Genomic DNA, 21323 nt, shown 5'->3' on the forward strand with positions numbered 1-21323 from the left:
TTTCTTAGAATATTTGTGAGGTGATATGTTTTATTTTAAAACAATAATTATAAATAGCGCTGTGCATTAAACGCAATACTGTATTATGTATACATGATACAAATTATTATCGATAGTTTTCTTTAAACACATATCGACTTATTTTCATATACCTTGAAGGTAGATTTGATACTTAGTATGAATAAGTAAAATTTAAGATTTTAAAATTTTTTGAATTATGAATTTATGTATGTATACCATCCTAACATTTGAGATCCCAGTTGATGTACGCACATCGCACTATAGTAACGCCACCAAGTGCACTACGCTTAACCCTAAACGGAATTTCGTTTATATAAGTCGTTGTCCCAAAACCTATTAGCCATTAGATATTTCACAGTATTATTATTAAATATAATGGTTAAAAATATATGTAGGTACGATAGTATATGGTCTACTCCCTACGTGCTTTTCAGTCAAAAACACAAGAATCTCGAAAAACTTCGAACAAAACCACATACAATTTCGTGTTTTGTGAGCTGTGGGTGTCGTGATTAGTATAACTAAATGATCGTCATTCAAATCACCATTCAAAATTTGAACGAGTAGAGTTCCTCAGATATTGATCTTTATGCACTACAGATACAAATTTATGATAATTGGTTTGGGAGTTGTGAGAATATGGACAATCTGGCGATTTCAACAGTTAAGTAATTAATATCAATCTATCAGCATATTTTATAATTTGTAAAAAAACTCAAGTTTAATAAATACTTAATTCAGTAATACATTTCAATTTAAATGTTTATAAAATTATTTATAAGGACTAAATTATTTTAAGTACCTCTAAACATTGTAATAACTGAGAAATTACTGGTTTAACTTTTTGAAAATAAGATGATCAAAAATTAAAAAATATATATATATATCCATTAGAAATATTTTACAGTAAAACCGAAGAGATCACGTTTGAAACCAGGAAAATTGTATCACCGCACCGCCCTCATTAAGTGGTCTAAAAAATCACAAGGATTTGAAAATATGTTATTTAAGTATGTTAGGTATGTATCTAAAAATTTCAAAAATAAAAGTTTAAATAAGTATATCGTCACGGGAAACAAAGGCTTGGTGAATCACCCAATAATATTGATATTGCACATAGATGAAGGAATTAATATTATGGTAGGTTGTTGTAGCGGCTATGTATTATCTCCACCGAACGTGTTCTTGTTAGTCGTTATATGCGCAGTGGTCGCAGTGCTGCGGCGTAGATATAGCTAGGTAGGCGTACACGACGATTTTCTAACTATTATTTTCTGTTATTTCGACCGCCGGCTTATTGGCATAATATAGGAGGACGTCATTCGCGGCAGTTATTTCCACGATTCCGAGACTCTTCCTCGTTTTCGCGAGTTTCGTCACGCGAGACGCACACACATCGCCGTCTAAATACGCACCGCCGCCGTCCCGGTGGTTACTGGTTTACGTAATCGCCGTGCTGCGAGATACGTATATTATAATAATATAAGCACACACAAACAGCACGCACACTTAGGCCATGTGTATAATAACATCCATTATTATTATTATTATTATATGAGTGTGCAACTGTGCAAGACGAACGCATTACGTGTTTGGTTCTATTGCGCGGGTTCGGTGGCGGAAGGTTATACCGCAGTCGGAGACGGAGAAAACAGAGAGAGAGAGAGAGAGAGATAGAGTGAGTGAGAGAGTGATCGAGCGAGTGAGAGTGCGACGACGGTAGACGAAGAGAGACGAGCGACGATCGCGTTCAGGTACGCGCGACCTCTTGTCTTACCGCCGACACACACACACACGCATAGTAACAATAATGACCTAACCGACGACGACGACGACGACCAAGTTATGTAGGTATATACCGCGCGCTTACGAATGTTTAATCATATTATTATTATTATTATTATTACAGGTAACCTACCTATCAACACTACCCCATTCCGAGCGGGGACTCCCCTCCTCGACGGCGTTTCCTCTTCCGCCACCCACCACGTCGACTAGCGGTTCCCCCCCGATCGCCGCGGCGTTATACGCACGGCAGTAATAATAATAATAATAATAATATTATATAGTAATTATATACGTCGCACCGCCGCCGCCGCTCGGCGTTTCAACTTTCTTTTGGAAACGTCCAAAGAGTCTGCGGCGTCCTATGCGCGAGCACCAGACCTCCACAGTGATCCGCACGCACCACATAGGCACACACACATAACATTTTGTCACGCTCAATCGTTCTTACAGCACGTCGCGGCATAACAACCGATCATCGACCAAACACGACATCGCGTCCGTCGCGACATCCATTTCGACGGTTCGAAGAGAGGCGTATACGCAGCTTTAGCCGACGCGGTTCCGCGATGCCCAAGTACACAGCCTCAGGTAAGTTTAGACAATGTACCTATATATGACTTCAGCGGCACATACTTATACACACACACACACACACACACACACACACCGCGTCAAACTGCATCTGTCGATATCATTAGTATTGTGATTTAAACAAATCGTCTTTTGGCCCAACATCTGCCTATGAATCACTTCGGTCCGGTTCGGTCAGTCAGTCGTCCACTATATATCACACGGACGTTTTGTTTAGCTTAAAGTTTTTTCTGTAGTACAATATTTTTTTTTCGTGTAGGCTCCGTTCGATAATTGGGAATCGACGATAGCTGCAGCTGCTGCTAATGAGATATAATATTACGTGTACGAACTCGTAATGTACTATTAATTATTGCACGCGAGACTTTTCTTTTCGCTCATTAAAACACGACCGCCAATCCAATATAATAATGTTATTTTTGTACGATACGTGAAATCTGTTTTCAACGAGGTTATGTACAAATATATTGTAACAAAACGAAGAATTGAAGCTTTTACACTATATCGGTGTAGAACAGAACATTAGCGTGTATTTGTTGTTCTAAAAAAATATAAAACCTATATTGATATTATTAAATTATAGTATGTAGGTGCTGTTTATTGGTTGCGATTGTTAAATATACTTATAGATATTTCAGATGCATGATTAACACATGTTTTTAGATTTACCGATATAAATTAAAAAGTAAGGCAAAATACCAGGTCGAGTTTGTCATTGTGTTTATTGCAATTTGATTTTCTGAAACGTACCAATGTTGTCGATAGTCTAAATTAGATGTCGAGAGGAGAAAAACTATATTTAAACTAGTATTGTAGTGAACTAGTAAAAGTAGATTGTAATATAAATATATTAATGTTTTAATAATAAATAATTTATTGTATATTATAATTATTTTATGAAAAAAATATCACATTATGAAAGGAAATAAGTGAGTATAACTAACAAGTTAGCTGCAAATCATCAAGTAAACAGGAAAATTTTTTTTTACCAAAAAACTGCATTTCAATTTTTCCCTAAAATGTATGGTAGATATTACATCATTAAGTACATTAAGTAGTCTTTATTTAGGTACCAAGTGTAATACAAGTATGTAAATGATACGCTTTATGCCTGTTTTATTTAATTTTTTTGTTGTAAAAACTACTTACATTATATCAATTTATACCGTAATCCGTGATGATTAAATTTTAAACAAGTTTTATTAGTACCTCTAAGTAGCGGAAAAAAAATTGAAATCGGGTAGGTTTGTGCTTATATTCAATCATAAAAAAAGTATTCAAACTCAACTTATTGTTTCCAAGATTTTTGTAAAAATGTGTAAGATTTTTTTTGAAAAATACATATTTTTTATAACAAAGTAAGATCATTTAATATAATTTAGAAGCTTAAAGTTTAATATATATTTGGCGAAAAATAAAGTTGGGAAAAATCGTTAGGATCTTAGAAAAACTGTAAATTGTATTTTAAATTACAAACCTACACAGAGCTAATTGAAAATTTTATTTTAAATTTTAATATCTTCTAACTTCTAACATGACAATTCATAACTTAATAACATAATAAGTCAACATTCTGTATAAATAACTTTTAAATAATAACTATTGGACATTGATAATCACCAAATATAACTTACTATGAAAGGAATATATCAACATAATATATTTAGATAATTAGTATTGCTTCATTAAATAATTAAAAATAATTTTTAATATAAAATCGTTTATTACGTGAAGATAAGTAATTATGTTTTGAAATAGATTGTCAAAACGCTACCAAACAAGCTACTTTAGACGATTACGTAAACGGGCTTAATAAAGTTATAATTGATCGGTAATAGTGATTGAACTTGTTATTTAATATGATACATTTATTTTACTTTTTAAATGATTTTTTTTAATATCATTGCTAATTTATAAACTATTAAAAGATATAATATATTAAATTATAAAAAAATATTGATATAAAATAAAATGTATCATTTGATTGTGGGTTTAGATTCTTCTAATATGATGAATAGTAGCCAATGGTCATAAACTACAATTTTAGTCGTACTCGTATGTTATAACTTAGCATCATTTCACATTCACACGTAATAATATAGTTCATTATTCGTAACCATAATAATATATGTACCATAGGCTATGATGTAAATCAAATTTAGTTTTACTATCGATAAATGAGATCCTAAAATGCTAAAAATAAGATATTCAACATGATACAAATATTCAAATACACGAAAGAAAAATTTGAGCTTATCAAAAGTTATCTAAAATGAAGTAAAACCTATCCTAGATTAATATATATTTAAAAAAAAAATTAAATTATATAATAATTATATAGGTGTATTAGTAAATGATTACAAATATCAAAAAAATGGAATCTTGCAAATTGTTAACAAAAATAATTAATAGATTTTTTTTATATTGTACAATGTCAGAAGATATAATTGAAAAAATAAATAAATATCGTAATATTAAATATAATTTATCTTATATTTATTTTATCGACACAACTGATCTCTAATGGTTAATTTTTAAAATCTTTAATACTTGTAATTTTATATCTAGAAATGTTTAAGGAAGTTATAAAATGTAATGGAAGAGTAACAAACCATTAAGTAATCCAAATAATAAACAAGTACTACAATTTCACTTAATCTTACACAACATTATAATTTATAGTGTAATGTGGTACATTAAAATTAATTTATATTTCGAACATATTATTTAGTTTTTGATTTTAACACGGATATATTTTAATAAGAAGACTTAATAATTTTTCATTCTAAAACGTTATATACATACATATATGCATGGCCATTTATATAGCTAAAATGTTATATTGATCTTGTAAAAAAGTAAATTTAATAAACGTATATGACATTTGAATTGGATATTATGATTAATTTGTGTTTTATTTTTTAAATTGGTACCCGTTTATTTATTTTATATAGAATAATAATCATAAAATAGACATCCCAAGTTTGAATAAATATGTATCAATTTTTTTTAAACAAGTATTATACATTATTCTAAAATTGCTTATTTATACTATTATAAGACATTCATTTTATAATTTAACAATGTTATTCATGACGTAGACATTTCAAAGACGATTAATTAGAGTTGTCATCGATTATGTACCAATATAAGTAGCTTGCATACGAAGTCGTGTCTTATTGACTTGTACAGATGTACAGATGATAATTAAATTAATGGTATGGATTTGGCATGGAATGGCATCTAATTAAACTTATGATTTTATTTATGTTTAAAATACAATTTAATTATGTATTTAAGAAAATAAATTATTTCGATATAACAAGGAAGGAAGTTAAAAAGATCTCAGCAGCGATAACCATCATAAAAGATATAAACATGATTTATACATCAAGCAACTACCTAATTTAAATGTAAGCTTTTGACCTAACGACCACTCCAATTTTTTTTAAATATAAATAATGTGATTACTCAAGAGGACTTCACAACAATACATATCTGTTATGACTATCATAACTTAACGCAACAGCGACATCACGTTTTGTAGATTGAAATCAGTACTCTGAAATCTATTCACAGAATCCAAAGAGAGAAAGGAGACCATTGTATGTGATGATGAATAACTGAAGCGCCTATCGTTATAGAAGATTCCATCATAATATTAGTAAACATATTATTCTCGACTCATTTTTATAGTGGATACTATATTTTGTATACCTTATGTTTTCTGAGTTGAAACTCAAAACTAACTGAGTGTAATTATTGGTGATGTTATATAGATTGTAAAGATATACAATATAGATTTCAACACAAAGTTTATTTAATTTTAGAAAGTGTAATTACGCGAAAATAAAAACAAATTTTCAAAATATTAAGGTACACGCATTTTGTTTTAGCTAAACAATAATTAACACATATTTTATGTGATTATTGTGCGTGAAATCTCCCTAACGCTACAAAATAGCCATTAGCCATAGGTTGTTTTATACTTACCACATTATACAATTGTACGCCGTACCTACTGTTGTAAAGGAACCATAAAAATATTTGTAAATTGAATTATATAACTATATTGTAAAATGAGCAAAATTAGAAAGCAAAAAGTTACATTATTGTTTGAGAAAAATAATATGAAAAACAAATATATTATGTTTGTAAGTCACCAACCTAAAATGTTATGACAAGTAACAGACAGTGAGCAGTGAACAAAAAAGAACATATATAAAATGTATTCGTATAATGGATACAAACGTTTGATTGACATAAGCGTGCGCAGACCTGAATTTCGGTGAGTGCCTTCAATTTTTTCGGGCCCTTTTCTTAATTTGTGCCCTCTCTTAACAAGACATGTACAAATTTTAATAAATTATAATACACGAATAAATATCACTTACACTATATCACATATTAATCAGTGGAGTTACTAGTGCCAAGTAATACAATATTTCATTAGATAGTTGGATCTAAAATCTATTTTCAAGATAATTGCAATATTTATTTATTATTTTTACTTTTGTAGTCAATGACATAATCATAATAAGTTTTATAACGCAAATTTAAAATATTTTACGTTGTATTATTTTTTTTATCCCGAAACACAATTTTTTTTACGACATATTTTAGAAAAAAATACCATTTTTATTCTAGTAACATTAGTTAAAATACGGACCCATACATCATATATGCTATATAGGACTTACATTTTAGGGTCCCAATAACATGTCGGGGGGTGCCCAGGTACACCAAGAACCCCCCGTGCGCATGCCTATGTGTTTATAGTATTCTTATTAGGATTTACATTTATATTTAAAATTCAAACTAGAATATAATATAAGATCTACGTAAGTTTACTTTACAAGTGAAAATTGAATAGAAATTTCTTCTAAAAACTTTGATATCTAGTAAAATTACATAACTGACGGCAATATTCTAAGCATCTGACGTCAATATAACAGGTATCTGATGAGTTTCTAAATATCTTCCGTTGTTGGACCATAATTCCTATTCATATATGTAAAATATGGATATACATCTACCCGTCATATCGATAATTACTAGCTTCAGTTTTACTATCGCTGCGAATGTATATGGTTTCAAGATAAATCTCTTTCTAAATTTCATAATCAATATTATGTCATATTAGAATATCCTTATAACTATTAAGAAAATCTTTCATATTCACTACATAATAATATGTATAAGCTATTTAATATTTAGTTTGGATAATATATACCTTATACTACTTCACTAGTCGATAATTTTTAGTTGTTTTTGACTATACAGTTTACTACAACTTAAAATACATTTTCTAATTTCTATTAACGATTTTTTCGTATTTATAATGGTACTATGGCAGTTTATTGGTTGTTGTAACAAAGAAATTATGTTTTATGTCTATGGTATAAAATTAAGGATAGAGACTATATTTAATATATTTTGCTTATACAGATGAAATTTCAAAACTATTAAAAAATATAAACTTATTCATAATAAGTAATTAATTAAATAATAATCAAAATCACTATTTTATTTTATTGATAAGCACAAATATGTACCATGTATTTTATCATTTTTTATGTATTAAAAAAATAATACGATATATTGTATATCCTAATTATAAAAATGTATAATTTTTTTTTACTTTTTAAAATGACACAACACCTAACCTTGGGGGTCATATGATTAATTTATTCACATTATCGAATAATTATCGAATAATAGTATACTCTTAGATATGAGTTAGGCATATTATGAATAGGCAATTTCTGTTTTACATCGATGATAAATCAAAGTTGCCGAATTTAAAAGACCGATTAAGAACCAATCTAGGTGTCTATATATGTAGGTACTCGTTTGTAACAGTATTATGTTCGTGCCCTCTAGTGTTATATTTCGGAATGATGAATGATAAATTAGGATAGTCGATGGTGTAATAATGTTGCGCATTAGTGTGTGATTCCATTGTTGTTATATCAATAGTTGTAGATTTATTACACATCAAAATTAACAGTAACATACATTTAGAAATACAAGAAATACAAGTATGGATGTAAATTATGATCAAATTTTGAAAACGATTACTAGACAGAAATTAGTGACAATCAATATCATTAGTTAGGTTCTTGTACTTATATACCAACGAGAAGAAGGACTTGTGATGTATTAATACGATATTTAAGCACTCTCATCTCCTCGAAAATAAAAAAAATAATAAAAATACGGACAAATCATAAACGCTGATCAGTAGTTCCCGACACATACGCAACATTAATATACATGTTATTATTTAACTAATTACTGTATACGTAGTTGGCAGTTGCGGGTATCTGGTGGGGTTGTGTGCACTTTTAAAATCTATTTACTTTAATATTTAGTTAAGACCGTGCCTCCTAATTCCAGCTCTATTCATACGCCTCATATTGCAGGTGTATATTTATTTTGTATTTAACTAACTAGTATTTTTTATTTATAAACGCACCTAAACTTTGATAGAAAGTTCGTATGAGTAAACGTTTTTAAGTGGCTGTAATAATTCATGGAAAATAAAAAAAGTTTCACGACTTACTTTTATTTTATACGAGAGCTCAATTTATGTAGTAAAGTTCCGGATATTTGTATGATTTTAAAAAATAGGAGTAATACTGCAGTAGGCACGGTAATATGTATATATATTTTGTAAATTAATTATAATCAACTTTGTTACTTTTTTATCAAAATACTATTTTAATTAATTAAGTCTTTGGTTTAGATAAATACAATTGGATTAACTATAACGTATTAGTATAGATTATAAATTATTCAACACGTACATTAAAAAAAAAAAAAGAAAAAAGAAAAACATTTTGCTATAAGACGTGTAGCAATTAATGTAGATTGTAGATATTATCAATATAGGTAGCAAAATAAAGTTGACTGCAACTGATCTGATATGAACATAAATTAAAATAACCAGAAAAAAAGTATAAGATCATAACGTTCTAGAAAATATGTGTTGTGAGTACTGTTTATAGCCTAGAACGTTTTGATACTTTTTTAAAACGAATATTATATCATATCATTATAATCGAGTGTACCCGCCGTTATACTCGTATCGAATAATTTATATTTACACGCGATACGCTGTACATATTATATAATTTATATAATCTAAACACACTATATGATTTCCAAAATTTTATTATTATTGAATTCCTATAAATAGGTCAGTATGAATATCGTTTTTAGTGTTTTTACTTATTGTACAATATAGTGACAAGTAGGCAGCGGACAGGCAGTTTTTATGAACATGAAATGTTTTTAACTAGGATGATATACCGATATATAAGGACATACCATAATATATAATGTTTTGTAACTCATATGGAATGTAATATTGCGAAATTTTCTATCGTACAAGTGCGAAAGACTCGAGGGATCGAAACATCACGATAATAATGGTAATGAAGAACTGAACGGTATTCCCATGGCGACAATTTTCAAACACGAAAACTCACCATACGTAGGTACACTACCCATTATCATACACAAACCGACCCGCCGCAAATCGCATTAGACAGGAGGTCGACCAAAATCGTATGCCCATAATTATTATTGACGACGGCGGCGGAGAAACGTCCTCGACTGCCGGCACACCGCGACAGGATCGTTTCCGTAACCGCGTAACGACGAACAACGCAGCAACATCATTATTTACCGTCGGTACTCGGCATATATTTCGAAACACGGCGGCCGTGCGTTATGCAGTTATTACCCATATTATTATATCGTTATTGCCGATATAGGTTTGCTGTGACAAACCTGTGCGTTTTACCCGGTAACGTGCCTACGTCTGTACATTGTGCGTGCCCGTACGCGCGGGGAGCCCGGTAAGGATTTCGTCGAACGGCGCGCGTGACTCGCGTCACCCCGACAGACTTTCTCTTGCCACCGACGAACGCGCACAATGATAAAACATTACATTATAATACTACAAAATCGTACCTACGCGCGTGTACTATTCTCGTGTGTGTATAATATGTAGATATATATATATATATATATATACGGTTTGGGTTGTACGAGCGCTGCAACGGTCGTCACGAACGCCCGCGACAGACGTTGTCCGGATCCTGGCGATGCGTGTACTACAATGGTGCTGCGGGTCGTCGGTCGTCGTCTTCTCGGGGCCGTTAACGAGCCCTTTGCGAATTCCGTTTGCAGTAAGTTCTCCTGCTGTTTTCTTTTTTCGTTACCCTCGCCGCGATCTCTGCGGGCCACATCGGCTGCTTCTGCGTTTCTAATTCGTGAGCGAGTCAGTGGCATATCATAATGCTAATGCCTGTGCGTCTCGGCCCGTTACACACTAAGTGTGCGTCGTATACGAGTTCCTACCCAGTAGGCGTATTGTATGTATATCACTATTCTCTCGTTGAATCCGACAATGGGTGAAAGCGAGCCGGAAACACGATCGGCTGTTTTGTATACACACGCGTGATGTTCCACGCGTATTCGTAGTAGGTAGACAATATTATTATACCTAACGGAGATCAGTACAACGACCGAATAACGTTTGCCACGGCCGTCGGGTCATGGCGTTATATTATTATATTTGGTCAGTGTAGAACAACATTTGTGCGCGCCTACCCGACAGTTATAACGCGACTACTATACTGCGATCGTGCAGACTTTTTATTTCGCCGCGTACTCGCGGTATTCTATTCGGTTTACCTACGCAGCTGCGCGTATATTTCGGCTTGGCGTTTCGTCGTAATGTTATTTGCGATTTATAGCAAACTCGTTATCCAAACGGTACGGCCAATAATATAATCCTGTCGATAACGCATCACCTGTGATTAAAATATCATACCATTTTAGTCAATAAAACACGATAGGCATTCATATTTTGTCGTTACCGTGGTGGTATAATGCTTTTAACTCGTCGTGCGTTTAAATTGTAACGAAATAATAAGTAGTGAAAGCTGGGCACTAGGGCAGAACTACTTTCATGATTTTATCGTAACTATATAATAATTATTATTCGCTAATTTATACAATTAATATAATGTATACCCAATTGAAATGGTATCGAGTGATTATGGTCAACGGAACCGTAAAGAAAACATGTTTAGAATATTGACTTCAATTTATCGATATATATATATATATGCAATTCAATATTCTGAGAATGGTGAAGAATTTATTTCGTTTTTTTAACTCGTCCCGCGAGTGCTGCGATTTTTTTTTTTTTTTTATGTAGTACTTAACTGTTTTGTACGATTGACAATTGTATTTTGTTTTTTGGAAACTTTCTAACACATAATGTTTTCGTGATATTTTGGTAGTTGTAAATTTATTAAATCAGAATTTTGATTTTGAATACATTTCATTAGCACCTTCGTGATTTGTAGCGTTTAATGTCTGTATTTATTTGCATATAAATTTATAATTTATAATAAATAAGAATGCTAATGATGAGTGATGAAATAATAGTTTATTTTTAACTTCGAAAAATCACACATACATATTACAGATTAACAGATTAGGTATTATTCATAGTTGATAGTTCATTTTATTAACATACAACCTGTAGATTTATACGTGTTGTGTCAGAGATAGGGAGTTATGACTATATAATTATAAAATTAATATAAACATATATAATCGGTAATATTACAATTACTACAACACAAAATAACTCAAATTGTTATCATTACTATATATTATATACATTTTTTTTATATGTAACGAATTATAATATGTTTAGTTATAACTACCTTGTATTATTGAGTGGTGTGACGATTTTTTAATTACCTAATATAATGTAGGTAACTAAGGTAAGACATGTAAAATAAGTACACATACTTTGCACAGAAATATTTTTATCTCCACGAAATGAATGATATAATGTCATAATGTCATAATGTCACAAGTGCTATAAATCTCCAAAAACTTTTGTATACATTTTAATTTAGCGTGCTGATGATTTGCGTCGAACTAAAAGGAGTGTAGTTGATACAACGATCAATATGGAAATTTAAAGAAGAATTATTAAAACAGTGACTCCGTGTAAATAAGTTATTATATAATTATTATACTATAATAATATTGTGTATTGTATAATTTAAAAATGTTCAAAAAAATTTTTTTTATCAATAATTGAAATTTGTATTTTGAACGAAAACCACTTCTTAGCGCCGAAATGATTTGAAAAAGTTTTTCACGTGAGAGGTTTTTAATAAAATACAATTGGATAAGTGGTATTGAGGCGAGAAAAAATGCTGACAAAACACGTTATAATAATTTATTGTATCATTTCCGTATTAACTATTATTATTAATTCGTGCATAATACTCGAATGAAAATGATTTAACAATGTAGATTAAAACAATGTTGTTATTCGGATATTACAAAATTAATACATTCAAATTGTTATTAAAACAGTATGTATACAAGAACTGTATATAAATATTGGTTTTTATATCAGTGATTAATTATTATGTTTTATACGAGTGTATATCTCATGAGTTATAATTATTGACGTACCTATGTATGGGTAAAGAGGTATGCTATTTTAATTAGCATAATAATTATTAGTTACCTCATTATTTTTATAATATCATATTTTTTTTGTAATTATGATCATTAAAAACTTAACTTTCTATTTAATTCAAATTAATTTTAATAGTTTGAAATTTATAAAATGTAGAAATACACTGAGATTATACAAAAATATAGAATTAAAAAAAAAAAACATATAATGTATTATCTCGTACATAGGTATATTGTTAACCGGTAAATTCTTACACTCGTGTGGTGCTTATCACAGTGGTTATACCTTCAAATAATGGTTATTAAGTTCTTCTACAATAATTGTATAGTAGCTTATTATATTATAAAACTCATAATTTAATTGAGTGTTAATAAATATACCAAAGTAGGGACCATTGCCTAAGTGTTTGAAGAGACTTTTTCTTGTGAAAAAAATGCTCCAATCAATCTGTTAGACGATTTTAGAGACACCTTAAGTTTTTTTTTAAATCTTCATGTTAAATGTTCATGATACAATAAATTATAGTGTTAAAACGAAGTTATTATAGACGCAGGACAGTTTACATGTATTATCCAGAGGATACTGAAGTTGACCAAGAAAAGTTCACCATTGGGAGAGTTTACATGTTTATTAAAATCAGGAGAGTTTACAATCGTTCAAATTTTAACTGTTTGATACTTAAGGATTTTGGGGTCTCAATAGTAAATAATTTCAATAATTATCAAAAATAAATAACGAAAAAACAAAGATTCTTACACAAAACCAGTTTTTGAGAATATCAAGAATTTCAATAAATGTTTATGAATGCACTTCTTAGACATATAATATTTTTTAAATTATTTTGGATATTTTTAAGCTATTTATTATCATTTGGAATTATTGGCTTAATTTAATTTTCATTCCAATTTATAGTAAAAAAGCTTTTCAGGTTCAGAATCGTTTTTCATTGGATACATTGATTTATCGTAGAATTCAAATTTAACACATCCATTACAGTAACCTAATCAATGACAAGGTACACTTGACATCTACTTATATTGCAAAACGCGAGGTTACATATTTGTGATTTGTCCGCCTTTTTTTTACTTGTGTTAAACAATTTAATACTGAATCAATTAAGTAGTGACATTTTAAAGCAGCGTAGGTAACACACATTTCGAGTACATATATATACAAAATGTTTTTATTTATCTCAATGCAAGTCAATAACGCTAAGAACTCGATTATTGTTTATACTTATTTTGTTGATATAATTAAAATTTAAAAACTTGAAACATAATATTTTCTAATTAATTTACAGAATTCATAGCATTAAATTCTATTAAAATATTGTTTTCGACTAAATTATTGTCATCATTTCTGAAAATATAATTTTTCGGGAATTGTTTCAGGTGAACGTCTATTCCGTTCAAACTAAGTTTTAAAGTATTTTTTCTTTATCAATTCCACACGGAAATTTACATACTATTAATTTAGCACCTATCTAACAATATTAAATATTAGTATATTACAATACCTACGTCCTACACGACTAACACAAGAAAATATTAACTTTAAATACAAATAATAATTGTTTGCAAAAATTACACATCGGTGTAGATTAAAGTATTTTTTAGTTTATGGTTGTCCATTGTCATGTGTCTCGTATCATGAATAATTGCGGTTATTCGACTATTTTTTTTATTATATGGCTTACAAAATATAATTATAATGATAGGTCTAAAACTATGAGAAATATACTGGTTGGTGACTATATATATATATATTTACAATTTAAAACCTTGAAGCTAAAAACCTTGATAATGAGTTTAAGAGAGTGTAGAGTGTGAAGAGTCCTTCTATCTTTGCCATCTACCGCAAAATATTAAAGATGACAAATAAAATATTCACCTATCACTCAATCATTTCGTTACTAAAAAAACAAATGTTATACATATATATATATATATATATATACCACTCAAAAGATTATTAATAATTTATTTGTTGTTTCAGAAATGGCTTCGTTCGAAGAAGGTTTCTTAAATTATAAGCCACCCGTACTTCCAGATGAATTTAGTCACCTTCCTGATCGAGTGTCTAACAGTTTTATTGGTAAAACTATTTTTATTACCGGAGGATCTGGATTTCTCGGAAAGGTTTTAGTCGAAAAGCTTCTGAGGAAATGTCCAGACATCGAAAGAATTTATTTGCTACTTCGAACAAAAAAAGGTAGCAATCCTAAGCAAAGAGTGGAAACTATTTTCTCATCAGTAGTAAGTTTATAAAAACAATATTATTTATTTATTATCATTATTATTTTCACATTTTTTCAAGAACTGCATACTTATAAAATATTTTTTTAATTCCATAGCTGTGAATCATTAAGTTTTTCAAATTGTCCATTAGTACTTTTCTTTCAAAATTATATATAGCTTTTGTAGGTGTCTAATTAATTTATAAAATATTAATTATATTTCATTATCATTTACTTCTAATAAATTCAATAATTTTCAAATAATAACTTGATAATATTTTATATATGAAATATATCTTCACAAACATTAGGATTTTATTGCCAAAAGCCAATACAATATTTTACTTTCTATATTTCTATTCATTGATTCATATATTCATTCGAAGAACAATAATGATATTGTATAATGTCTTAAAATCTATTAAATTATACCATTAACAGCTACAAACTTCGTCTGAATGACGAAAACAGCACATATCCCTTAGGTTAGCATACAAACGTAACTTGTAGTATAATAAAAATACATATACCATTGATAATTTTACTTGCTATAAAAAAGTAATATAATATAAAAGTGTATTATAAAATAATACCTTTATAGCTCGAAATAATAATACTATAATAGCCTACAAACTGTACGCATTCGATTTCTCCTGTATGGTATTGTCTCAATATTTAATTCAATAACTACAAATGATTTTACTGGCTAATATTATTATGTACCTAGTAATAATACCAACGAGTTTCCTAAATAAAAATCATATAATATAATTTTTTTTATAGATATTTAAAATTTAAAATTGGACAAAATTAGAAATTTAAATGAATTTTAAGAGTTTTAGTTATTTTGTTGTAGAATAAAAACATTATTTGTAGAAACTTAAAACTTTTTGATAGTGTCTATGTTATTTTAGTTTTACTAAACTTAATATTATTTCTCAAAATATTAAGAATATTTGTATGCTATTTATTCTACAAACTTGTTCACATTAAAAAAAATTTGACTACTTCTACTGAATCAAATAAATAAATATTTTTTTAATTGTCTACTATAATACAATTTCTTTCTTATCTTTTGTGAAAAATACTATAACTTATAATACCTATATTTTTCCAAGAAAAGGTATTAATAGATTTGTTGTTATTTATGAATAAAATGCAAATTGTAGAAAATAATATAGTTTTTAAAACATAAAATATAATTTACTTTTTCTTTTTTTTTTATTTTTCTTTTAAACAAAAAAAATTACTATCTTATTTAATATTCTTGTGAATTTTAAGTTTTTATTTATTCAATTTAAATTTAGGAATTTTACGAACTCATTGTTATCTTGATAATCTATTGGTTACATATGAATTATGATAAAATAAATCGATATCTAACAAATAATGTAAATACGTGAATTGGTATCTATAGTGTATTAAATTACACTGTACTGATGAAGTTAAAATATCAAATAGATAGGTATTCAAAAAGTCTAAAATATAATTCATAGTATTACTAAATATTTTCAAAAATATTCGCACAATCATTCTACTGTAATTATGTTTTAAACAATTTTAACGAATCATGCTAGTAGTACGTGTAATGATATAGACCTAACAATATAGTTTAATACATATTATTATGATTGCTGTGAGCCACACGTTATAATAACACAATTTATTACTTTATTTTTACCTAATTAGTTATTAGCTGACATTGTTTAACGGTTATTTTTACCTATCTAACACTTTCATTATTACGATAATTAAGTTCAACCGTTTTGAGTTAAAATCATTATTATATTATTTGATATTTTTACAGTAGATAGATACTATAGCCTACGTCAGTAAACCGTCTCTAACTATTAAAAATTCAAAAATTTGGAAAAAATTAGTATCATAATAGACAAATTAAGTTTCTTGATTAAATCAGTATCGTATATACAACTGCAGGATAAAAACTATTTCGAAATATTTTTATAAGCATGTATAGATTCAACACCAATTAGTCATTCAGAGAATCTAATAAAAATCCAAATGAGACTATCTTTTATAAATAGGTATTGGTCCACTTAAAACAATTTTGGCACCAGAAGTCCAGAGTTTCTATTGTGACAATCAATGACGCATGTGTATGTACATGCATACATACCTATATTTATATATATATTAGTCACAAATATATTTTATTATTATCTATTAGAAGAACAAGACAAATAAATTATAATTATCGAAATAAAACACGAGGACAAATCTTAACTCTTCAATTTAGTTAAATTAAGAAATAAAATGTTAATTTCAAGCACAATTATATAATGGTAATCGATCACTTTACAGTATAACAATAATTTATTGACAATAAAAAAAAAATATGCATTTATTTAGAATTTTTAAGTATTCAAAATTTCTTAAATTGGATAAAACTTACAGAAATACACAAATTAATAATTTGTAACATATATTTAAGATTTGAGTTATAATATCTATTAGGAAATGAATTTGCGTCATATTAGTTTTGGGATAATACGCAATTCCTTAAGAAATATACAAATTACAAATATATATTCTAAGTCCTGGCAGTCCCGGTGTTAATAACTATAACTATAAATATATTTTGTTTTTATGTAGGTAAATAGTGTTATGTAGTTATGATTTTTTAATTTATGTAGGTAGTTTTTAAATGTATTGTTAAATTTTAATTATACATTCAGTAATAAAATATTTATTTCAAACAAATTAATTTTGGTATGTGTCATATATGTTTTAAAAAATTCAGTTATTTTTAATTATAAGCTTGGTAAAATAAAAATATTGATAATAAATTACTGACTTGCGTTGAACTGTAATATTTGCTTTTTAATCATAATAATAATGTTATAACACAATATTGGCCAAGTTATGGTAATACATTATTTAAGATGAAATTGTAAAAAAAATTGTGAAATTGTGAAATTCAATGTAATTATGTATAATATTATATTTTAAATTGCGACTATAGCTTTAAAGTCGTAACTCTTAATAAAGTGTACAACCAGTTCATATATCGGTTACTATTATTATATAGAGCTATACTCTAACAAAATTAATTTCGATTTTAAGTTCAAATGAATTGCACGTGACGTGAACGTATTACGAATAATGATCTACACGTGTTACGTAAAATCTCATTTTTTACAGCCACTTGTATGTCTGTTTTAGTTATTCGACCATCTGAAGGAACTACGCGGTGTGGAAGTACTGAATAAAGTGTACCCAATAGCCGGTGACGTGAGTGAACCAGATTTAGCCATCAGCGAATCGGACCGTCGTTTGTTAGCGGACACCGTGCAAATCGTTTATCATGCGGCGGCTACCATTCGATTCGACGAGGCATTAAAGAAAGCCGTCTTGCTCAACACCAGAGGCACGAAACTGGTATTGGCACTGGCCAAGGAAATGAAAAATTTGCTGGTACGATTTTTTACAAATCTAAACGTTTGCCTATAACGACACTGTAGTGTCTTCGCCGCGACAAATTGTTCACACGAGTTTAAAATCTGCACAGGTATTTGTGCACGTGTCGACTTCTTACTGCCATTTGGACGAAAAAGTGTTATTCGAAAAGGCGTATCCGCCGCCGACCGATCCGCATAAATTGATCCAAAACATGGAAATGTTGGACGAACATTCTGCAGAAAATATGACTAAAGAGTGGGTTTTGCGTTAAAAATATAATGATCGCACAACGTGTCGATCGCCGTTAACATGCGTTTTTTATTTTTATCTCCTTTCAGGATTCTCGGCAGTTTCCCAAACTCGTATGCGTTTACGAAATGTCTTTCTGAACATTTAGTGGTGGAACAGAGTGAAGCTGGAATGCCTTGTATAATCGCTCGCCCATCCATTGGTCGGTATTTTTTTTCATTTATTAGCAATTGCGCGATTACGATTCCCGTGTACCCATATCGGTTTGATTTACATTTTACACTGTTACGTTTGTTACCGTTACAGTCATACCGATATGGAAAGAGCCTCTACCCGGATGGACAGACAACATCAACGGTCCGACGGGCTTGCTGATAGGTGCCGGAAAAGGAGTCATCCGTACAATGTTCTGCAACAATCAAGGTTACGCCGATTATCTACCGGTCGATATTACCGTTAATGGCATATTGCTATTTACGTGGAATTATATAGACAACAAGTAAGCAAACGAATATGTATTTGACACTTACCACTTTTTACTTACTTATTTATATATATTTTGAAATTTATTTCTGCATAAATAATTTACTACTCGAATACTTATAATATAAATATAATAATACTTCTTCACTTCTTATTTATTTATCAATATCAGTCGTGAATAGTCACCACGTATTCGTAGTAATAATTCAATACAATATATTAATAAAAATAAATTGGTTCCCAAAAGTACTATCTAAAATATATTTTTATATCACCTCTTGCTATATCCGTAATCCACCTAAATTCTGTATAGATTACCGTCACAAAAATTTTAGCATTAATGCGTCGATCAATCGTATGCTGACTTCTTGTAAATAAATTAAAAAATTATGATTTCCATTTAAGATAAACTATTTATCCCTTCTATACATGCAAATCAAATTTATAAATTTATGAATAAATTTCAGGGTGTTATTTCCAAATAAATACATACATATAACGTCTTATTTTTTAATTTTGTATTTATTTTAAGTTATAAATGTAATCGATTTTAACAATAATCAGATGTATTGTGTAAAATAAACTTATTTAAAATACATTTTTTTTTTTTATCGCAGAGACATCGGCAGAACAATTTGCCATTTAACTTCCAGTCAAGAATGGAGAGTAACATGGCAAGAGATTATTGACATTGGAAAAAGTATTGTCACTACTGAAGTACCGTTGAACGGCGCAGTATGGTATCCTGGTGGTAGTATGAAGAGTAGTAAGCTGGTACATAATATATGTGTATTTTTTTTGCACACTATTCCAGCTTACTTTTTAGATGCTATTATTTATATGTCTGGCAATAAACCATGGTAAGGATAATAGTCGATGAAATATAATCCATTACGTCTTATATTATATTAAAAATATAAATTGAGTTCGTGAAATGTGTTTTATAATATTGATACTGAAAAGTGTTGAAGAAATAGATTTCTATCGAGCACATTCATTTCTTAAATATTTTTTGACCTTAATGAAAGCATGAGAGATATTCAGTACCTATTTTATTTCTCTTGAATATCACAAAATGTCAAACACTAATGGATAGACAACGGGAGATTAATATTAGCAATTCGTTTTTTTCTTTCAAAGCCTGGTACGTATTCAAGACAGAATAAACAAAGGATTTGAGGTGTTTGAATACTACGCAAACAACCAATGGGAATTCAGAAACGAGCATGTCCATTATATGAGAAGAATTATGAATCAACGAGAGAAGTTTGAGTACAAGATTGATGGAAACGATATGGACATTAGAAATTACTTTAGAGATTGTATTATGGCTGCTCGAATTTATATTTTAAAAGAAACTCCAGACACACTGCCTAGAGCTAGAATTCATATGAAAATGTAAGTTTTAAACATAATCGAGTATTAAAATTAATTTGTCTTTTTTTGTATTTATACAAATGAGTAAAAATATTTACTTTAACGATGTTATACACAATACTATAAAGTCGTAAATACCCAATATTTAATCGTTTGGTTTTAATATTTAATTTAATGTTTTATACCTATTAGGCAACTATAGTTTAATATTTTTTGTTTCAGAATGTACTTTGTTGATATAATCGCCAAAATATTATTTTTCGGTTTACTGTTATGGACTCTATTCAAATGGTCTGATACAATTATAGCAATTGGACTATTATTATTCAACCTAATACGGTTATTCTTCAAGTCAATATTTTCAACAATCAAAAGTGACACTACCGTTGGACCGATATTGAATAAAGAGCTTTAATCATTTATCATACGTTATTATTATTTTGTTTTAACGATAATAAACGATCCTCACTTACAATATTTTAGTATAAAAAACATATAAAATCAAAACAACGCATGTACATTTACCATTTTTAAAACTGACAAATCTATCAAATCTCTGTTTATTTTTAATTATATTTTAAATCTTTTAAAGTGTATAGATTACACTACAATTCAAAAATGATTATTTTA

General features: G+C 29.0%; 1 protein-coding gene across 1 annotated transcript; it reads left to right on the forward strand.

The window, feature by feature from the left end:
* Positions 1-2127: 2127 nt before the first annotated feature.
* On the forward strand, positions 2128-21231 carry LOC113555846 (fatty acyl-CoA reductase 1). Its single transcript, XM_026960410.2, has 9 exons — positions 2128-2397; positions 14924-15183; positions 18348-18599; positions 18694-18839; positions 18923-19035; positions 19140-19332; positions 19934-20176; positions 20457-20714; positions 20916-21231. The coding sequence occupies exons 1-9, from the start codon at positions 2376-2378 to the stop codon at positions 21106-21108; spliced, it is 1680 nt and encodes a 559-aa protein (XP_026816211.1). The 5' UTR covers positions 2128-2375; the 3' UTR covers positions 21109-21231.
* Positions 21232-21323: the final 92 nt, after the last annotated feature.

Source organism: Rhopalosiphum maidis, chromosome 3 (genome assembly GCF_003676215.2).
Source record: "Rhopalosiphum maidis isolate BTI-1 chromosome 3, ASM367621v3, whole genome shotgun sequence".
In the NCBI taxonomy this organism is placed as follows: Eukaryota; Metazoa; Arthropoda; class Insecta; order Hemiptera; family Aphididae; genus Rhopalosiphum; species Rhopalosiphum maidis.

Coding starts and splice junctions, on each gene's coding strand:
- LOC113555846 (XM_026960410.2), top strand. CDS start 2,376: ATGCCCAAGTACACAGCCTCAG. Junction 19,036..19,139: donor AATCGCTCGCCCATCCATTG/GTCGGTATTTTT, acceptor TTACCGTTACAG/TCATACCGATATGGAAAGAG. Junction 20,715..20,915: donor GCTAGAATTCATATGAAAAT/GTAAGTTTTAAA, acceptor TTTTTGTTTCAG/AATGTACTTTGTTGATATAA.